The 20,141-nt window shown below is 51.2% G+C and overlaps 1 protein-coding gene across 1 annotated transcript; it reads left to right on the top strand.

Annotated features, from left to right (window-relative positions):
• Positions 1-3: 3 nt before the first annotated feature.
• HAGH (hydroxyacylglutathione hydrolase) lies at positions 4-18,978 on the top strand. Its single transcript, XM_061207783.1, has 9 exons — positions 4-116; positions 2,551-2,726; positions 3,240-3,304; positions 5,385-5,502; positions 6,427-6,535; positions 9,930-10,033; positions 10,346-10,447; positions 18,099-18,178; positions 18,667-18,978. The coding sequence occupies exons 1-9, from the start codon at positions 41-43 to the stop codon at positions 18,764-18,766; spliced, it is 930 nt and encodes a 309-aa protein (XP_061063766.1). The 5' UTR covers positions 4-40; the 3' UTR covers positions 18,767-18,978.
• Positions 18,979-20,141: the final 1,163 nt, after the last annotated feature.

The following is a 20,141-nucleotide window of genomic DNA, read 5'->3' as shown; positions in this document are numbered from 1 at the left end:
CGCCCGCCCCTCGCGCCGCAGCCCGCCCTCCGCCTCGGTCATGGTGCTGGGCCGCGGGCTGCTCGGCTACCGGACCCTAGCTGCGCTGAGAGCCTCCTGCGCCCGTCGCGGCCTGGGTAGGTGGGCCGGGGCTGCCGCGGGGTCGGACAGGCCGGGGTGCCAAGGCGCTGGCCTGACAGGGGCCGGGGCCACGGTGACCGGCCCGCGGGGGCGAGGCGAGGCGAGCCGCCCGGCCGGCGTGTCCTGGCTGGCGTCGTAGCCGGGCTAACGGCGGTTAGGCCGGCCGCAATCCGTGAGGCGTTCCAGCGCGGGGCCCGCACCGGGCGGGCGGCGGGGAGCCGCTGGGGCCGCCGCGGCTGACGCTGTTTTTTATTGACACACGATTTTAACCCCTAACTGACGTCGGCAGGCAAGCCGATTGGGGTCGAGAAACGGCCACACAGCAGTTGAGTCAGACTTTGAGAGGGCTGAAGACAGAGTGGGGTAACTTGTCAGCTAGGGGGTGCTGAAGGATTTGTGCTAGGTAAGGAAATGGGTGTTCCAGGGACGCTCAGGAGCCCTGTCTTAGGACCCCTGGTTCCCCAGGGTCTGCCCGGCAGCCAGCGAGCGCCCCCATCCTCCTTGACTGTGGCGCCCCATACAAACCCCATTATTTCTAACGCCCTGGGATGATGGAACTGTGCCTGAAGCCGCACAGAATGCTGTGTATATTCTCCACGAAGTGAATCACAGCTTTTCATGTGAGCTGTGGCCGGCAAGAAAAGCCTGGGGCAGAACTGGGTTCTGTGAGCTGTGGGACCCTTGCCCTCTTTGGGTCTCCTATACCCACCTCAAAAATGGGAGGTGATGGACACCCTGACCTCCAAGGGCCTGCTCTTCCAGCTGTCAGATTCCATTTTCACTGTGTTACCTCTTGCTTTGTTGGAATATTTTGACTTTGATTTTGAAATCGCCTTTATTTCCTGATATCTTATCTGGCTGATGTAGCAATAGGGGCAGTGGGTTAAGCTGAGTCTTTGGAGCTGGCTAGCAGTTAGCTAAATGACTGCAGAGCCCTAGGTAGGGAGATGGAGCAGAAGGAAGCCATCCTTGGCCACTTCCAGATCTCACTGAGAGCAGTCAAGGTTCTGGAGTGCGCAGTGTGTCACCATTATTAAGGAAAGAGCTGGGTTTTTTCCATTTAGGGAACTCATCAGAGCATCAGAGCTAAGAGTTTCTGTGTCAGGAGTCAGGCGGGTGGTGGAAGTGGGACTGTAGGGAATCAGCAAGAGTGTGGCTGCCCCGTTCAGAGGGGGCTCCAGCCCTTTGATGCCATGCAGGAGGGATCCAGTTCAAGAGAAGCCCAACAAAATGTGTCTCAAGGCTTGGCCTTGACTCTGCTCTGTAGTCCTCCTGGAGCTCGGATGGCACGTATCGGGGCTAAGAGGAGGTGGCATAGCACAGAAACCTGATCATATGAAAATGTTTGTTTTGCCGAGCATGAAGAGAAGGGCCTGTAAAAAGCCCAGCTGGTTGTCAAAAGGAGGACTTAGCTACCTCTGTGTGATCCTTAACGCTGCAATTCAGGCAGTTCCCTGGCCATGGCAGATGAGCTTGAATTCTGCATCCCCGTGGACGTGGTCTATCACTCTGTCGGTCGATGCTGCCTGCTCTCTGGATCCCTTTTTTTGGAGAGGTCCCATCCCAAGCACCTACCTACTCCAGAATTTCATGGCTGTCTTCTGTCCCCTTTTGCAGTTTTAATCCCTTTCACGCTAAGATTTAAAGTATTGTTGGGGGCCTTTGGGAATTTTTAGATTGAATAGGAGTTTCATTGTTGAAAACATTTTGGCACCTGTCTCCTGGGCGGAGGATGCTTTTGCCCCTCGGTCACTCCCAGCCCACCCTGGCAGCCTTCTTTGGCTCAGTTGGATGGTGATTCTGTATCATGCATACTCGAATCTAGAACAGTTGTGACCAGCTGTCCCATTTCTCAGGCCCCGGGTGGCTTTTGTGCATTATCCAAATTTCGAGTTCCTGCCATTCGAAAGTGGATATTGTTTTCTTTTCTGGCTCGAGACCTGAGAAGGGCTGTGAGTAACTGCACAGGACTCAGGCTCTGTTAGCTTGCAGAGGCAGCCATGTGCCGAGGGAAAAGAGCCTGGCCTGGCGCTTTCATTCTTCATGGTGTTTCTCTGAATCAGGTGTGAACAACCCCAGAACTGGCAGTGGTCACATCTGATAAAGGTTTGAATCACAAGCACAGGCTGGCATTTGTGTCCTTTTAGAACCTTTGAAAAAGAAAATAGGGATCCTAAGTCTGAAAGAGCTGATTTCCACAATTATGAACATGAATCGTGTTCTCTGTTTTCCTTACGGATGTGGTTAAATGAGGCTATCCTCTTCTTTATCAAAGAACTTAGAAAACCTCATATTTGGAGGCTCACCACGTTGCATCCCTGGGATGTCACTTCCCTGGACGCCTGGACTGCTGGGCCAAAGGCTTGCTTTGAAGTCTCGGCCCAGCGTGGCCTCGTGTGGACGCTGACTGGAACCGCATTTTGTCTTCAGGTCCAGCCCTGCTGGGAATCTTTCTCCATCACACGGATTTAAGGAAGAGCTTGACCGTGGAGCAGGGCACGATGAAGGTTGAGTTACTGCCTGCTCTGACCGACAATTACATGTACCTGATCATCGATGATGACACCAAGGAGGCTGCCATTGTGGACCCGGTGCAGCCCCAGAAGGTGGGAGGCGAGGCCCCAGCACCAGTTCTTCATCTCCTGATGAGTTTGATAACCACAGTGCCCTTGCAACTTGGCCAAAGCTGAACAGAAATTAATCCATTTGGTTTTTGAAAAACAATTAAACTAGTGTCCAGCCACTCTGTTATAGGGGCGAAGGGCCAGTGAGAGGGTTGGAAGCAACCAAAGGCTTTGGAGTGGAGAGAAAAGGGCTCCTGTCTGTAGAGTCCCTGGGCAAGAGAAGTAGGAGCCCTTCTCAGCACTTTCTCCTCCTCCTCAGGGCTTTCTGCCCCTTAGTGCTGCCTCTAGGAGTGGCAGTCTCTGCTGGAGGGGCTTTGAGAGGTTGTGGGTGGGACTGAACTGCCGAACGGATCAAGGGAGAAAAAGCCTCCTTGTCACCCTGCTCTCCTGGAGCTGGGGCAAATCGGCAGGCTCCACTGGGCATCACCCTGCAGACTGATGAGCCAGTGCCGGGGTGTGACTGTGGCCTGTGTCCTGCCTCATGTTTGGTTGCAGGTTGTAGAAATGGTGAGGAAGCACGGTGTGAAGCTGACTACAGTGCTCACCACCCACCACCACTGGTAAGTGCTCCAGAGGCCGAACTTCTGTGCCAGCAGAGTTGCTTGGGCCTTAACAGCTGTGCCGCGCACACCCCAAGGGGGAGTGTCCACCAGGTGGAGGGGGGTGGGGCGCTTGCAGGCTCCCAGGGGTCCCCCCGCAGGTGGGAGCCTAGGGGCTCAGAGCCCTGGAAGCCCTTCTCCCCTCCACAGCTGTGAGCTAAGGGTCAGCTCCAGTGGGGTTCTGACGGGGCTTCCAGGCGCTAGCCTCTGTGCTGCTGCCCTGTGTCCCTCAGGCCTGGTGATGGGGTCTGGTGACTTGGGGGCTCCAAGGGGAGAGGCTTATGCTGTATATCCTGTGGCCATGGGTGGACCTTTGGCAACATCTTTGAAAGCTCTTGTGCTTGTGTGGTGGGAAATTGGCCTCGATGTTGGGGAATGAACTAGTCTAGACATTAGTGTTTTTGAAAATCAAGCAGTCGTATTTGGAGAGGTTGCGTTTTTTTTGATATTTGAAGGCTAAAGGATGAAAAAAGTTCTTATATTTGGGTCTTAGGACTAGAGTTGCCTGCCCAAGGCCCTTGTGGGTTTTTGAAACTTTTGAGGCTCTTCAAAGCTAGGAAAAAATGTTTATTTGGCTCTGAATTTTCTTTTCCAAATAACTGCCCGAGGGCAGCTAGTGTCTTTGAACCTGTTCCTGTGGCATCTCTCTGAGCTTGGGGCGTGTCTTCGGGTAAAAGGACACCTTTCATCTTCTGTGTGGGAGTGTCACGTGGATGTGGTTGGCCAAAGTCTGCTAAGTGTTGGAAACTTGTTGGTTGATGTAACTAAGTCGCTGAGAATCTTTGGGGTTGTTTAGCGTCTGGGGTATCAGGTGTTACTTCCTGACTGATTTAGGCCCAAGGATCTGCAGTGGCTACTTAGCACAGCCGCTCCTTCTCTCAGGAACTCCGCCCCGTGTGGTGCCGAGGCGCCCTTACTCCTCTGGCCTCTGTCGGGCTGCGTTGGGGGGCTGCTTGGGGACTCCACCTCCCCAGCTTTTCACAGTGCGAGTCTCTCTCCCACGGCTTTTCCCACATTGTGATGCCTTATAAAACTAAACCAGGCCCCAAACTGAGCTCCAGGGTGTGGCCTGTGCCACCCTCCCACTTATAGGTGGCATTTTCGGGGGTCAGTGGTGAGTGTGCTGAGTGCTTGGTGCCAGCCTGTGTGTATCAGCCCCCTGCAGGGCAGGGAGCAGAGGGCTGCCCTTTCTTATCTGTGAGCCCTGCTGTTTCTGGGCCCGTAGGTGAATGTGTAGTGAGGAGCAGGTGTTCCCTGGTGATTGGAAAGCCCTCGCCTCATCCTGGAAAGGCTAATCTTCTGGGCTCAGGACACTCCCAGCCCTGCCCCAAGACCCTGGGAGGGCTTGCGCTAGTGTATTTCTCGCCCCACAAGGCCGAGGCGTGGAGCTCTTCTCTTGACCTGGGAAGCGTGGGGAACTCCTGGATGAGTGTCCAGGAGGTGCCTCACTGCTGGCTGCACATTCAAGTCATGTGGGGAGGTCATTCCGAGCTGGCCTGTCCCTGGGTGGACAGATCCCCCTCTGGCAGCTGGGCATTGTTTTAGAAGACAGCTTTGCGATCTGCTCGGGGCAGTGGGTCTGTGAATCAGACCCACTGGTCTGTGAATCAGAGTCACCTGAGGGCCTTTAAAACTCCTGGGCTGTGGGCTTGCCCAGGCCCACTGCATCAGGATGTGTGGGTGGGAGTCAGGCCTTGGCGCTGTTTACAGATCCTCAGGTGACTCTGATGCGCCCAAAGTCTGGGAACCACGGGCGTAGGGATTATCCAGGTGTTTGTGATTTGGTTCATCTGCTCCAGAAGCTTCTGCAGCAACACGGCAGGGGCACAGAAGTGCCTCTCTTGGGAATGGGGTGTCTGAGGACATTCTTTTTCAGTGGAGCCAAATGACAGACAAGAAGCAAGGATCCTGGGTTGGAAGATGCATTTCTCTTCTGAGAAACATAACTGGGAAAAATAAAAATTCCGTTTTGTCAGGGTGTAAAAGCAGGCAAACCCTCTTCGTATCAGTAGTAGCCCCAGCTCCCCTTTTCGACTTCCAGGGACCACGCTGGCGGGAACGAGAAGCTGGTCAAGTTGGAGCCTGGGTTGAAGGTGTATGGGGGTGATGACCGGATCGGAGCCCTGACTCACAAGGTCACACACCTGTCCACACTGCAGGTGAGGAGTGAATGGAAGGGGCTCAACTGTGGCCTTGCTGGGCTCCAGGCCCTAGAGCCGCCTCCTGCTGGCTGTCCCCTCACTTACCCCAGGAACCCAGAGGGGCACTCAAGGGCTTAGCTGTGGAGATGACCTGGCCTGTGCATGGGTGGATGGGCTCTTGGGGCTGCCTGGGCCTGGATAGTCCCTTCTGTCGAGAGCATTGCAAGCAAATCAGCGTGCAAATGGTGACCGGCTGAGGGGAGAAGCTGTATGCATGGTTTTGAGACAACTGGGGACATTGAAATACGGACTCTACATGGGATCATATTTGACATCAGTGTTAAATTTCTTGGGTGTTGATGATAGTGAGGTTATATGGGAGGATGTCCTTTTCTCAGGAGATGTAGCGGAGTGTCTAGGGGCAGTGTGTCAGGATATGTGTGTGTGAACAGAGCAGGTGCCGCACAGGTGGGACCTGTTAGCATTTAGTGACCCAGGTAAAGGGCACACGGATTCATTGTCATTTTAGTTTTTGGTAGGTTTGAACGTTTTTGAAGTAAAGAGTGGGGTGGGGGGTGGAGGCAGAGAAGGGAAACAAAACAAAAGGCCAAGCATCTAAGAAGGAAAAGTGTCTTTTCTGGCAAGACGCCTGGTTCAGATTTGGCCTGGTTTTGAGGAGAAAACAAAATCAGCCCTTTGGTTTGCATACCAGCAAACACCGGCTTCCAGGGGGTCCCTGCATCTTGGGTACCCTCAAGGACTGGGTCCTGTGGTCACCAGCAAAACCCATGACTTGCTCAATGGAGCAGTGGCTGTGGAAGCCCACCCGCCCTTAATGGCACCTCCTGCTGTGGGGCGGGCCTGGGGTCTGGGAGAATCTGTGAGCCTTAGGACAGGCTCCCCACACGCAGGGAGCACAGGCCAGTGTGTGCTCTCTTTAAGGTGGGGTCTCTCAACGTCAAGTGCCTGTCGACGCCATGTCACACTTCCGGACACATCTGCTACTTTGTGAGCAAACCCAACAGTCCCGAGCCCCCCGTGGTGTTCACAGGTGAGTATTCAGGTGTTTGAGCTGGGGGGTCTGGCGTTCTTTGCAAAGACTCTCTTGGTGTAGGGATGGCTTTGCACACCTTTGGGCAGAGCAGCAGAGCATCTCCTGCCAGGCAGACTGTGCTGGGCTCTGTGAGGAGGACCACAGCCCTCAGGGTAGAGCCTGGGACTCGGCTTCAAACACATCCAGGGTACAGGCAGCCATGGTGCGAACGTGGTGGGGGTGCTACCTCCTGGCGGGGCTGGCCCGAATGCGCCCCTCTGATCCTGGTCATCGCTGTCAGGTGCGTGGGGACAAGCCTTTCCTTGAGAGACTCTGCCTGGTGGGGGTGCAGTCCCAGCCCCCACTACCTCCAGCAGCAGACAGGTGGGCAAGTGGGGGGCCAAGGGAGACCCCAAGTGGAGCCAGTCAGACCCGCCTTGTGTGGGGCCTGATTGGTGCTGGGCGCTGCCCCATCCTTCCACGGGCTGTGAGCTGAGTGGGTCTGGCAAAAGCCAGCCCCAGGTCAGGGTGTCGCACACGGTGGCCCAAAGAGCTTGGAAGGTGGTGGTGAAGCCCCACCAGCATCGGGCTGTGCGAGTGGCTCTCGGTTGGCGCGAGCAGGCCTTTCCAGCAATTGGAGGTGTTTCTCCTTTTGAGAGGAAATGGAAGAATCTTGATGGTTGTTGGGGAACCTGTGAAGCGGAGCGGCCGTGTGACGGTGGGTGTTCAGGGCAGTGTGAGCCAGTGGCCGTGGATGGGCACAGAGCAGGCCCCTCTGCCCCCTTAGCTTGTTTAACGAGTATAAGCAGTTTTCAGTCTGAGTCTTCCCCAGTTATGTAACAATCATGATATTATAGCCGCAGTGAAAGTTTGTTTAAAAATACAACAGTTGAAGCAGTGTGGGCTCCTGGAGTGGGGAAAGGGTGTCGATGGGAAAGCCACATGAGGTCAGGGGTGGGGACGCTAGCATGAAGGGAGACAGGCCGAATGAGGGGTCACAGGGCCTCTGGACTGTCCCTGCAGCTTGTCTGTAAATCCAAAATTATCTCCAAATCTATTATGTTTATTTTTAAAAATACAGTCATTTTCAGGGTCTTTGCTGCAGTAGCAGGATGTGTGGGCTCTGAGCCGACTGCTGAGTGTGGACCACGGGCCCCTGGGCATGTTATGGGAGCCCCTGGCCTCCCGATGGGCCTCGGCAAACAGCGCTTTGGGGCAGGTGGGCCGGCTGCCTGCGCGAGGTGTGACCCCCTCTCTTAAGCACAGTTTCCCCTGCGTCGGTGGGTGTGGGGTCTCCCCCACTGGGTGGTTGTGGGTGTGAGGTGAGGGGTGTGGAACCAGCGCTGGGCCCGGTGAACTCTCACAACTGCGCTCCTGTCCCTGCCATGCTGCCTGGCCCCTGGGTGTCCGTCTGCCCCCCGGCAGGGCCTGGGGTTGTGCGGGCCCGTGGCGGTGGCCCCCTTGGACCACGCTCATGTTAGAAGCCGAGTGCCAGCTGTGGAAGGTGTGGAGGGCTGGTTACCGCCAGGCAGGCCCTGGACCGTGTCCTGCACGTGCTGTTCTCTAGTCCGCATGACAGCGGCCGGCAGGGGAGCGCGTTGTCTAATTGGTAGCTTTTATAATAAATAGGTGAGAGTCACACAGGGTCCTCAGTGGTGAAGCTGAGCTGTCTGGGGCATCAGCAGTGAGGACCAGGGGAGCAGGGCAGTCCAGCAGGGCCCTAGCTGGCCTCTGTGTGCACGGCTGAGGAACCTGCAGCGTCCAGAGGTGAGGTGACTGGCAGCTCCAGGCCTCGAGCTCGGATGTGAGTGACCCATGGCCCCGCTCCCTTCTCCTCTGGGGTGAGCTGAACAAAGGGAAAAGGATGCAAGCAGAGGAGGTGACAGCCCAGAGAAGGGTGTGCATGTGGCCCTGGGACGTGGTGGGCAGGACTGGGCACCCACAGAGCAGGGGAGGAAGATGGGATGGCTGTCTGGGGGGGCAGGCCTGGAGCAGGGTGCTGTGATGGCACTAGCGGGTTGTCTGTGTTTGAGAGGTCAGGATCTGGGACCTCAGATTTGGGAACTCATGGCAGCGAGCGCCAGGAGCAGCTCAGGTGGCGGCGGTGGGGAAATGGAGGCTGAAGTCGATGCTAGAACCATGGCCCAGTGTGCAGGGAGGAGAGGCAAGGCTGGCTCTGCAGAGCCTGGGGTTGGGGCAGCCTGCGTAGGGGAGGGACGCCTCCAGGCACTCTTAGCAGCTGGTGGTGAAGGTTGAGAGCAGACAGCGAGAGGCTGGGGGTGCAGGTGAATGGTGGTCCCACTGCCAGGGAGAGACGTGGGGAACCCCGGGTCTCTCAGTGTCCTGCTGGTTGAGGACATGGCCCCATGGAGGAGGCCCAGGCTGGCTCCCCAGCCCCTGTGGCAGGAGGCCCATGAAATTCCGGTGTGTAAACAGCAGGTACTGCTGGTCCCTGGAAGGAGGACCAGATCCCCCCAGCCTACTGTGCCTGCTCACGGCCTGTCCTCCTCTGGGCTCTCCTTGGCCTCTCACTGGTGCCCAGACACGAGGTTGAGGGGTCCTTTAGGGCATAGCCCCAGTCCTGCGTGTTGAGGCTTTGCTCACGGGCTACCCAACTCATCTGTGGTCTTGTTCTGAGGGGACGGTGCTGCACCATGGCTACTGGGTGGGCCTTGGCTCCTGCCTGGCCTGGCCTGGAGCTCCCTGGGAAGAGGCCTGGCAAACGCTGGTGGAGGGGGATTGTTGCTCCCTATTGTGGGGTCCCAGGCCCTCCCCGACCCAGGGGCCTGGATAACAAATGTGCCGTGGGTGTCCGCTGGGCATGAAGCCCGTTCTCAGGGAAGAGCCTTGGGGGAGGGACGCAGCACGTGGAGACCGGGTGGGTGTCAGGTGGGGGGAGGGCTGCGGCAGGAAGGGGGCAAGTCTGGGAGGTGGCAGGTCCGTGTCTCAAGGGCCCATGGGGGCTGTGGTCCCCCGTGAGGGGCTCCTGGTGGGTCCAGGCAAGATCATGGGGGTCTTACAGAATGGTGCTGGCTGTCGGGAGTAAGGGAAGTCACAGGAAGGTCTGGCCTGGGAGGGGGCTGCTGGATGGCTGGGGGAAAGGGCTGGGTTTTGGGGGTTCTCAGAGCTATGGCTGATAGGACTGGGCGGTGAAGGGAGCAGCCAGGGTGACCGTAAGGTTTGGGTCTGAACAGCTGTTTGGGGCCTGGTGGTGCCAGTTAGTGCAACTTGAGGGAAAAGGTTTGGGAAGGGTGGAAACCAGTACTCGTGGGTCATCCCTGGGCCCTGTCGGGGTGGAGGTCAGGTCTGGGGCTGTGGCCCGGTCAGCACAGGGGTCAGAGCAGAGCCCCGGCCCTCGAGGGGGCGTGCACTGCTGACAGCCCCTCCAGCTCCACGCTGTTCTGTCTTGCAGGCGACACATTGTTTGTGGCTGGCTGCGGGAAGTTCTACGAGGGGACAGCGGATGAGATGTACAAAGCCCTGCTCGAGGTCCTGGGCCGGCTCCCTCCAGACACGGTAGGCGGTGCCCCACCCGCCACCCGCTCGCTCGCCCGGTGGTGGGAGGACCCTGCTGGCTCCCCCCATTGGGGTCTCCCCTGCATCTTGGGAGGAGCAGGAGGGTAGAGGCATTGCTTCTGGAAGTGTGTTTTTTCTTTAAGCATACTTTTCATTGTCATTTAACATACACGCAAGACGTGTCCTTGTCCTGAGGGACGTCTCGTGGGTGCTGCCCCCAGGACCAGCCAGGTCCCTCACACCCGTCTCTGAGGGGCTAGAGGGCGGGTTAACGAGTCTCCTCAGAGCTGGCGGGCTTGGCTTTTTCCCCAGAGAGTGTACTGTGGCCACGAATACACCATCAACAACCTCAAGTTTGCTCACCACGTGGAGCCCAGCAACGCTGCCATCCAGGAGAAACTGGCCTGGGCCAAGGTGAGCGTGATGCACTCGGGCGCGTCCTGGGGTCAGGCACCGTGCTGCCACTTTCCCAGGAGCACGGAGCTCACGGTGCCCGCTTCAGAGTGGGCAGAAAGTGCTCCTCTGGGCAGTGGGCGAGGCGGGGTTTAGACAGCCCAGCTTGGAGCAAGAAGCCCTGGTTGTCTGCTTAAGATCCTTTCTGACTCTGTGGGTCCGGGCTGGGCCTGGGATTCTGCATTTTCAACAAATGCCCAGGTGAGGCCAAAGCAGCAGGTCCCAGCCCCTCCCTGCTGTCTGTGGGCAGTGGATTCACCCTGGAGGCTGCTTGTCTGAAAGGCATTTATTTCAGACACGGCCCCCAACATGCCCCGCGGCTCGGCCCAGGGGTTGGCGTGTTGTCCTGGAGGCATCTTCTGTGGGAGGGTTTGGAAACGCTGCTGCAGGCAGCTGGGCTGAGGACGTTCTCCTGGACTCAGGTGTCTGTGTTCCCTCTTCAGTCACTGAGAAATGGTGTTGGTAAGAAACGCACACACCTGGGAGTCCTCAGGTGCTGGGCTCCCTTCTGCTGAGTTCAGTGAGGAATGGTCTCATAGTTTTGTTTCTTTCATAAGTCACCTGTTTTTGTCAAGCATCTTTATCAATTTTGCGAGGTGGGCTTGCAAAATAATACTTATAAAAATTCAGACACTACCGTAATAGGTTGATAAATATTATTCCTTTTTTTTTTTTTTACAGTGTGCACCTAAGAATACTTAATATAAAAAACTCATCCTGTGTGTTGTTTTGTGGCTTCCTTGTCACTTAATAATGGGTCTTAGTGCTCTTTCCATAGCAGTCCAAACATATTGAGCTTATTCTTTTCATGGTTATCTTTTTGAGGATAATTTACATACAATAAAACATACCTGTTTTAAGTGAGCATTATACAGTTTGAATTTTGACAGTATATGCTCCTGTGTCAGCCCCACTACAATCAAGATAGAGAACATTTCCCCTATCGTAGAAGGTTCCTTGCCCCTCCCCATTCAGTCCCCAACTACTGATCTGCTTTCTGTCACTATAAATTACTCTTTTCTAGATTTTCATATAAACAGAATCACACAACATTACTCGGTTGTATCTGGCTCTTTTTGCTCAGCATGTTTTCGAGATTTTTTTTTTAAATTTCTGAGTAGTATCTGATATGGACATACTACAATTTGTTTATCCATTCATCTGGATGGACTCTTGGGTAGCTCCCAGTTTTTTGCTATTTTAAATAAAATTACTGTGAACGTTTGTGTGCAGGTCTTTGTGTGGACACATGTTTTCATTGCTTGTGGGAACATACCTAAGAGTGTAATTGCTGGGTTGTGTGGTAAGTGTATGTTTAACTTTTAAGAAACTACCAAACTTTTCCAATTAGTTGTACCATTTGGCATCCTCACTAGCAATGCGTGAGTTCCAGTAGATCCACATGCTCACCAACACTTGGTATTGCTGATCTTTTAAATTTTAGCCATTCTAATAGGTGTGTCATGGTAGCTTGTAGTTTTTAAGTTTCCATTTCTCTGATGGCTAATGATACTGAGTGTCCTTTCATGTACCTATTGGTCCTTTACATGTCTTCTTTTGTGAAGTATATGTTCAAGTCTTTTTTTCCATTTTAAAAACTCAGTTGTCTTCTGAGTTGTAAGAATTCCTTATACATTCTGGAAACAAGTCTTTGTCAGATATATATCTCAAATATTTTATCCCAGTTTGTGGCTTGCCTTTCCATTTTCTTAACAGTGTCTTTCAAAGAATAAAAGTTTATACTTTTGGTGAAGTTTAGTTTATTAATATTTTCTTTTATGCTTTTTGTGTCCTAAGAAATCTTTGCATACTCCTACATCACAAAGACTTTGTCCTCTGTTTTCTCCTAGCAGTTGTATAGTCTTAGCTTTTATGTTTATATAAATTTATGTTTAGGTCAGTGATCCACTTCAAGTTAATGTTTGTGGTGTAAGGTAAGGGTAGAAGTTCACTTTTTTGCATATTGACATCTAGTTGCTCAGCACCATTAGATGAAAAGACTTTCCTTTCTTCATTGGATGACCTTGGCATCTTTATTGAATAAAATGGACCATGTGGGCATGAATCTACTTCTGGACTCTATTCTGTTCCATTGATCTGCATGATTTATTCTTGCGTCAGTAGTACTGTCCTGATCACTGTAGCTTATGGTAAGTCTAATAATCAGGTAGTATAAATCCTCTAACTTTATTCCTTTTTGAAATTCATTTTGGCTCTTCTAAGTCCTTTACATTTTCATATAAATTTTAGGATCATCTTGTTAATTTCTACAAAAAGCTTGGCTTTTTTTTTTTTTAATTTTTAAAAATTTATATTTATTTTTGGCTGTGTTGGGTCTTCGTTTCTGTGCGAGGGCTTTCTCTAGTTGCAGCAAGCGGGGGCCACTCTTCATCGCGGTGCGCGGGCCTCTCGCTGTCGCGGCCTCTCTTGTTGCGGAGCACAAGCTCCAGACGCGCAGGCACAGTAGTTGTGGCTTACGGGCCTAGTTGCTCCGCGGCATGTGGGATCTTCCCAGACCAGGGCTCGAACCCGTGTCCCCTGCATTGGCAGGCAGATTCTCAACCACTGCGCCACCAGGGAAGCCCCAGCTTGGCTTTTGATTGTGTTGTAACAAAAGATTTGGAGAGACTTGAGATCCTAACGATACGGCGTCTTTCCATAAATATGATATAGCCTTACATTTATTAAGGTCTTTAGTTTTTCTCAGCAGTATTTTGTAATTTTCAGTGTTAAAGATCTTGCACATACTGTTAAATGTATCCCTAAATACTTCATGGTTTTAGATTTTATTGTAAATGATTATTGATAGTCTTCAGAAATACAATTGATTTTTGTATTTTGACCTTGTTTCCTTGTGACCTTGCTTAACTCACTTAGTCTAGCATCTTTTTCATAGGTTCCTTAGCACACAATCATGCCATCAACATTAAGATAGTTTTATTTCTTCCTTTCCAGTCTATATGCCTTTTAATTATTTTTCTTGCCTTGTTGCACTGGCTAAGATCTTTAGGACAGTGTTAAGTAGACATGGTGAGAGTGGACACCTTTGGCTTGTTCCCAGTCTTAGGGGGAAAGCATTCAGTCTTTCACCATTAAGTATGATATTAGCTGTGAGTTTTTTGTAAGTCTTCTTTATCAAGTTGTTGAAGTTCACATATATTCCTGGTTTTCTGAGAGTTTTTGTCATGAGTGGGTGTTGAATTTTGTCAAATGATGTTTCATCTATTATGTAATCATACATTTTTTTCTCCCTTACTCTGTTGATGTGGTGAAGTTTTTCACTTGGTTTCAAATGTTCAACCAACCTTGCTTTCTGGATAAACCTTAGTTCTGTCTATTTTTGTGTCTGTGTTCATAAGGGATATTGGTCTGTAGTTTTATTTTCTTGTAATGTCTTTGTCTAATATCAGGGTAACGCTGGCCTCATAAAATGAGTTGGAAGTGCTTCCTCCTATTTTCTGAAAGAGTTTTTCTATGATAGTTATTATTTCTTCCTTTAGTGATTGTTAGAATTCACTGACATAGCCTTCTGGACATTGAATTCTTTTTTTGTGGAAAGATTTTTTTGTTATGAATTAATGTCTTTAATTTGTGTGGGGCTGTTAGATTTTTATATTTTCTTGAGTCAGTTTTGTTAGCAACTAGTATCTTTCAAGGAATTTGTCCATTTCATCAAGGTTTTCAAATTTACTGGCGTAGTTTTCATAGTTTCCCTTTTTATTATCAAGCTTGTTGAGGTTTAGTTCACATGTAATAAATTGCATCCATTTAAAGTGAACAATTGAGTGAATTTTGACAGACGTATATACCAATTAAACAACTCCCACTATATTTAAGATACATAACATTTCCATCACCCCCCCAAACTTCCTCATGCCTCATTTTCTCTGCCCTGCTCCAGTATGCCACTAGAAGTTAGTTCACATTTTCTAGAATTTCATATAAATGGAACTATACAGTATGTACTCTTTCATCTTTTTTTTACTCAGCAGAATGATTTTGAGATTCATTCATGTTGCTGCATGTATCAGTTCATTCCTTTTCACTGCCAGGTAGTATTCCTTTGTTTGGATATACCACATTTTGTTTATCCATTCACCTGTCGATAGACATTTGTGTTTCTAGTTATTGGCCATTGTGAATAAAGCTGCTATGAACGTTTGTGTACAAGTCTTCGTGTGACACGTTTTAATTACTCTTGAGTAAATATCTAGGGGTGGAACGGCTGGGTTGTATTAGGTGTATGTATTAAGTCGAAACTTGTTCAGTCATTTTTTAAATTTATTTTATTTTTTAATTTTTGGCTGCATTGGGTCTTTAGTTGCGGCATGCAGGATCTTTGCGGCACGTGGGATCTTTCATTGCGGCACGCGGGATCTTTCATTGCAGTGCACGGGCTTCTCTCTAGTTGTGGCATGCAGGTTTTATCTCTGTAGTTGTGGCGCACGGGCTTCAGAGCATGTGGGCTCTGTAGTTCACGGCATGTGGGGCTCTCTAGTTGAGGCGCGCGGGCTCAGTAGTTGTGGTGCCTGGGCTTAGTTGCCCCGTGGCATGTGGGATCTTAGTTCCCTGACCAGGGATCAAACCCACGTCCCCTGCATTGCAGGACAGATTCTTTACCACTGGACCACCAGGGAAGTCCCAAGTCGAAACTTGTAAAGAAACTGCCAAGCTGTTTTCTAAGCGACTGTATTGTTTTACATTCCCACCAGCAAAGTATGAGAGTTCCAGGTGTTCCACATCCTCACCAACACTTGGTATTGTCTGTCTTTTTAATTTTAGTCATTTTAATGGGTGTGTAGTAGTATTTCATTATGGTTTTAATTTGCATTTCCCTAGTGCCTAATAATGTTGAACATCTTTCCATGTGCCTGTTGGCCATTTTGTGAAGTGTTTGTTTAGATTTTTTGCCTATTTAAAAAACTGGATTGTCTTCTTATTATTGAATAATAAGTTTTTTTTTTTTTTAAGTATATTCTAGGTACAAGTCCTTTTTCAGATACGTGTATTGTGAATAGTTTCTCCCATTCTGTGACTTGCCTTTTGTTTTCTCAACAGTGTCTTTTGAAGAGCAAACATTTTAAATTCTGATGAAGTCCAGCATATTAATTTTCTTTTGTGGTTCATACTTTTTATCTCCCATCTAAGAAATCTTCGCTTTTGCCAAGGTCAAAAAAACCTCCTATGTTTTCTTTTGGAACCTTTATAGTTTTAGCTTTTATTTTAGATCAATATGATTTAAACCGCCAACCCCCTGCCGCCCACCGCCAATATTTGTTGGATCTGTAGTGATTGCCCCTCTTTCATTTCTGATGTTGGCAATTTTTTTCATTGTTCTTATCAATTTTGTTGATCTTTTAAAAGCACAACTTTTGCCTTAATTTTCTTTGTTTTTCCATTGCACTGATTTCTGTTCTTAAAAAGATAAAGTTTAAAAAACTCTTTCCTTCTACTTACTTTGGATTTGCTTTGCTCTTCTTTTTATAGATTCTTAGTATGGAACCCAAGGTCATTGATTTTATTTTTTATTATTTAATAAAAATAATTATTTTTATAATTATTAGCTTAGTTGCTCCACGGCATGTGGGATCTTCCCAGACCAGGGCTCAAACCCATGTCCCCTGCATTGGCAGGCGAATTCTTAACCACTGTGCCACCAGGGAAGTCCCGGTCATTGATTTTAGATCTTTCTTCTTTTCTAATATAAGCACTTAAAGCTAAAAACTTACCCCCAAGTACTGCTTTAGCAGCACAAATTTTGACATGCTTTATTTTCATTATCTTCAATTTGAAATATTTTAAGATATCCCTTGTGATTTCTTCTTTGACACATAGGTTATACTGAACTGTGTTAAACTTTTTTTTAGCCTTTTCAACTTTTTATTATGAAAATTTTCACACATACAGAAAAGATGAAAGAATTTCATAGTGAACAGTCATATACCCAACACCTTTCTAGTAACATTTTACTAATTTTATCGCTGCCTATTTATCCATCTTACTTTCATTCTTTTTAATAAGTAAAACATACTAAAATGTGGACATCAACCGTAAATCATTTTACCAATCCAATTAGGGAGAACAGTTAGAGTTTCCAACATTTTTGCTCTTATAAATTGTGCTACAGTGAACAACATCCTCAAATATAAGTCTTTACATTTGTGTGCTTCATACTTCTGTAGGAAAAGTCTCTGCATGTTAACACTCATCTTAATAGATAATCCAAAAGGTTATGACAGTTTACACTCCCCCAACTATGCCTACAAGGACCTGTTTTAAAATTATCCTTAGAATAGTTCAGTTGTTTTCTTTCTTCATAAAAGGTGGAGGAAGATTTCTTAGGAGGAGTGAGAATATCGGAGGGAGTGCAGGGAATATTATAAAACATTCTATGCTTGTTTTCACCAGAAGGGAAAGTTCAGAGATTAGCAATAAGCCTTCATCTTTTTAAAAAATAATTAATTAATTTTTTGGCTGCGTTGGGTCTTCATTGCTGCACGGGCTTTCTCTACTTGCGGCGAGTGGGGACTACTCTTCATTGTGGTGCGCAGGCTTCTCATTGTGGTGGCTTCTCTTGTTGTGGAGCATGGGCTCTAGGCACATGGGCTTCAGTAGTTGTGGCACGCAGGCTCAGTAGTTGTGGCTCGCGGGCTCTAGAGCGCAGGGTCAATAGCTGTGGCGCACGGGCTTAGTTATTCCGCAGCATGTGGGATCTTCCCGGACCAGGGCTCAAATCCGTGTCCCCTGCATTGGCAGGCGGATTCTTAGCCACTGCACCACCAGGGAAGTCCCTAAGCCTTCATCTTGACCTCCCACCAGACTCCAACTTGACTCACCTCCAGCGGTTAAAGGATTACTTCTCGATGCCACTGCTCACAGTGTGGGTGGGATCAGGACCTTTGGGTCTGAGGGCCCCTGATGGTCAGGAAGCCTGGGTGTGGGTGCTGACAATGGCTGTCCACTCACTGGCCCTGTGGCCCTCAAGGTGAGCCCAGCAGTAGCAGGGCAGGGGCTGCGGGCAGGGTGGAGACCCCCAGCTGTTAACTCTGACCTCCTTCCTGTAGGCATTTCTATAGGAGTGAACAGTTGGCCAGACGTCCCAGTATGCGTCTTCTCTCTGCCTGTCCTGGTCAGTGTTGATTAGAAGCAAGGCCGTCCTGGTCCTGAGTGGAGGTGACGAGCTGCCTGAACACCCTGTGATGACACCTGCCCTCTGGGCGGCTGTCACCGCAGGGGAGGGACCCCGGGAACCTGTTGCCTCGCTGTTCTTCCTGGCAGTGAGGTGCTCACGACCCACATGCTGTCTTGGGGGTGGGGCTATGTTTTCTTCTTTTCTGTCTTCTGCATTTTTGCTAGTTATGACTTCTGTATTAATGAAAAGAAAGCTCCTTGTGCCCCTGCGCCTCCAAGACAGCAAGGGAAGGAGAGAGGGTTGTTGGTGGCAGCTGGAGCACTCACATCTCCTCTCCACGGGCAGGGAAGGGCCTGTCCTGGTGCTGACCCACTGCTCACTTTATCTTCTCAGTCGGACGACATTGGAAGACCATTAGGAGGCTTTTTGAAGTGTCACCTTTAGAAGTTTCCGCATTAAAGGGACCCACTTTTCTTGCAGGAGAAGTACAGCATCGGGGAGCCCACGGTGCCATCCACCATCGCAGAGGAGTTCACCTACAACCCATTCATGAGAGTGAGGTGAGGGAGCGGTGGGTCCCACGCTGTCCTCGGGCATCTCCGCCTCCACCACCCTGACTCCTGAAGAGCCCGGGTGGGAGAGGAGGCTGCCCTGAAATCTCTGTTTAAAGTGTAGCCAAAGAATGAGACACTTCTTCTTAAAGGGGGACGCTTTTCTTGGCGCCCTGGCTAGGGTGTAGGGTCCTTTCTGACCCTGGAGTCTGGATCCATAGGTGGACGAGACTTGTGCTTGGGGAGCCTCTAGGCACTGGGCAGTGCCGGATGCCAGCGTGGAGTTGGTGTCCCCGCTTTCCGGGTCACCAGCAGGACTGGCTCGGCCAGCATGTTTCCCACAGTTAGAAACACCTGAGTTGGCAGTTGGCTGTCGCACTTCATTTTTAAGAACGTCCCACCTCCTACAGGCTCTTTTTCTTCCCTGGTGCCCTGGGAGGGGCGGTGGGCCCGCGGGCGCGGGGTGCGGCCTGCAGCCTGGTGCTTGGCTTCCGCAGGGAGAAGACTGTGCAGCAGCACGCAGGTGAGATGGACCCTGTGACCACCATGAGGGCCATCCGCAAAGAGAAGGACCAGTTCAAGGTGCCGCGGGACTGAGGTGGCCACGGGGCCTGGGTGTCCAAGGCTGCTGCTGTGGCCACCTTCAACCACATCTGGGTATTCAGATGTGTTAGGTGAATTTCTGGCTAGGAGTGCAGGAAATTCAGTCTCAGTTTAATTTTAAATTAATTTCAGAGCACTTTGCTTGTGTTATCAAATGTTCTAATGCATATTTATAAGAGAAGTTTAGAAAGTGTTTATTCCCGGAAGCTCTGCTTGCGGACTGTGTGTTGTCTCCAGCCTTTCCACGGGGCCCCCATAGTTGCCGTGTGAGCCCCCATATGATGCCCCAGTAAGAGTCGTACCCACCCTGCCCCCGGTGAGGCCGGCACGCCCTGGTTGTCATTCCTCGAAGTCCATGCTTACCAGAAGAAGGCCCCTGGGAGAGGCACACTCCCCTTAACCTGGCATCGTCCCCTCCCTCCCCTCCCCCCTCCCCCAGCTACCTCTAGAGGAAGTCATCCTCTCATGTTTGATGACATCATCATGTCCTCGTGTCTGTGTTGACGTGCAGTGGAATTCCAGGGCTGGGGCAGGCCCAGAGCACCTACCTGGGCTGGGGTGACGCTGAAGAGCTGCCTCCAGTGTGGGGCTGGGTCTGGGGGCTCGGGCGGGGAGAGTACAGGCTGGGAGGCTGTGGCATGTGGTACCTGAGGAGCTCCAAGCTCTGCACACGCATCCCTGTAAAGGCTGGCCAGTCCCGGGGACGTTCCCAGGAACCAGTGTGGGGCACTATGCCTCGTGTGGGCAGAGGAGCTGACGGGAGGGACGCGGGGACGTCTGTGTGAGGTGGCGATGCCCTGGGCGCCTATGTGGCGTCAGCACCACTGCTGGCACTGTGCCGCCCCTGCTTGGGGGCGGGCCTCTTGGGCCCCCGGCAGGGAGAGGCCCCGAGTCCTTCCTCCTGGTGGCAGTGTGCAGGGAGCCTGCTCTTGAGATTGCGATGTGGTGTCCCTGCTCTGTAGCTGTTCCTTCTGCTCTTGGTTGGCCATCCTGGGAATTGGCTCCTCTCCTGCAGTCTCAGGCTGGTCCTGGTTACCCCGCCTCACATCTCAGGCAGAGCCGGCGGGAGGTCCGAGCTGGGGGGATGGGGAGGGTGGGCCCAGAGGGTCATGGGGGCATCCAGGGCCCCGAGGCGCGAGGAGGACGGGATGAGACTGGGGAACAGGCGGGGGCAGGAAGGGCTGCGGGGAGCCCTCCCAACCAACTCATTTCTGGATCTGGAGATTCTCCATGTGGCCTTGGTCTGTGATGAGAACAGACCCAGGGTCTACGAGGCTCTGCTCGCTGAGCCGGGTGCTCGAGTCTTTGGGTCTCACCTGCTGTGGTGATGCTCACTGAACACTCTTCCTGTCCAGCTGAGGCCCGCTGC

The sequence above is a fragment of the Eubalaena glacialis genome, chromosome 13 (assembly GCF_028564815.1).
Source record: "Eubalaena glacialis isolate mEubGla1 chromosome 13, mEubGla1.1.hap2.+ XY, whole genome shotgun sequence".
Classification (NCBI taxonomy): domain Eukaryota; kingdom Metazoa; phylum Chordata; class Mammalia; order Artiodactyla; family Balaenidae; genus Eubalaena; species Eubalaena glacialis.
This window is presented reverse-complemented; position numbering and strand designations above follow the sequence as displayed.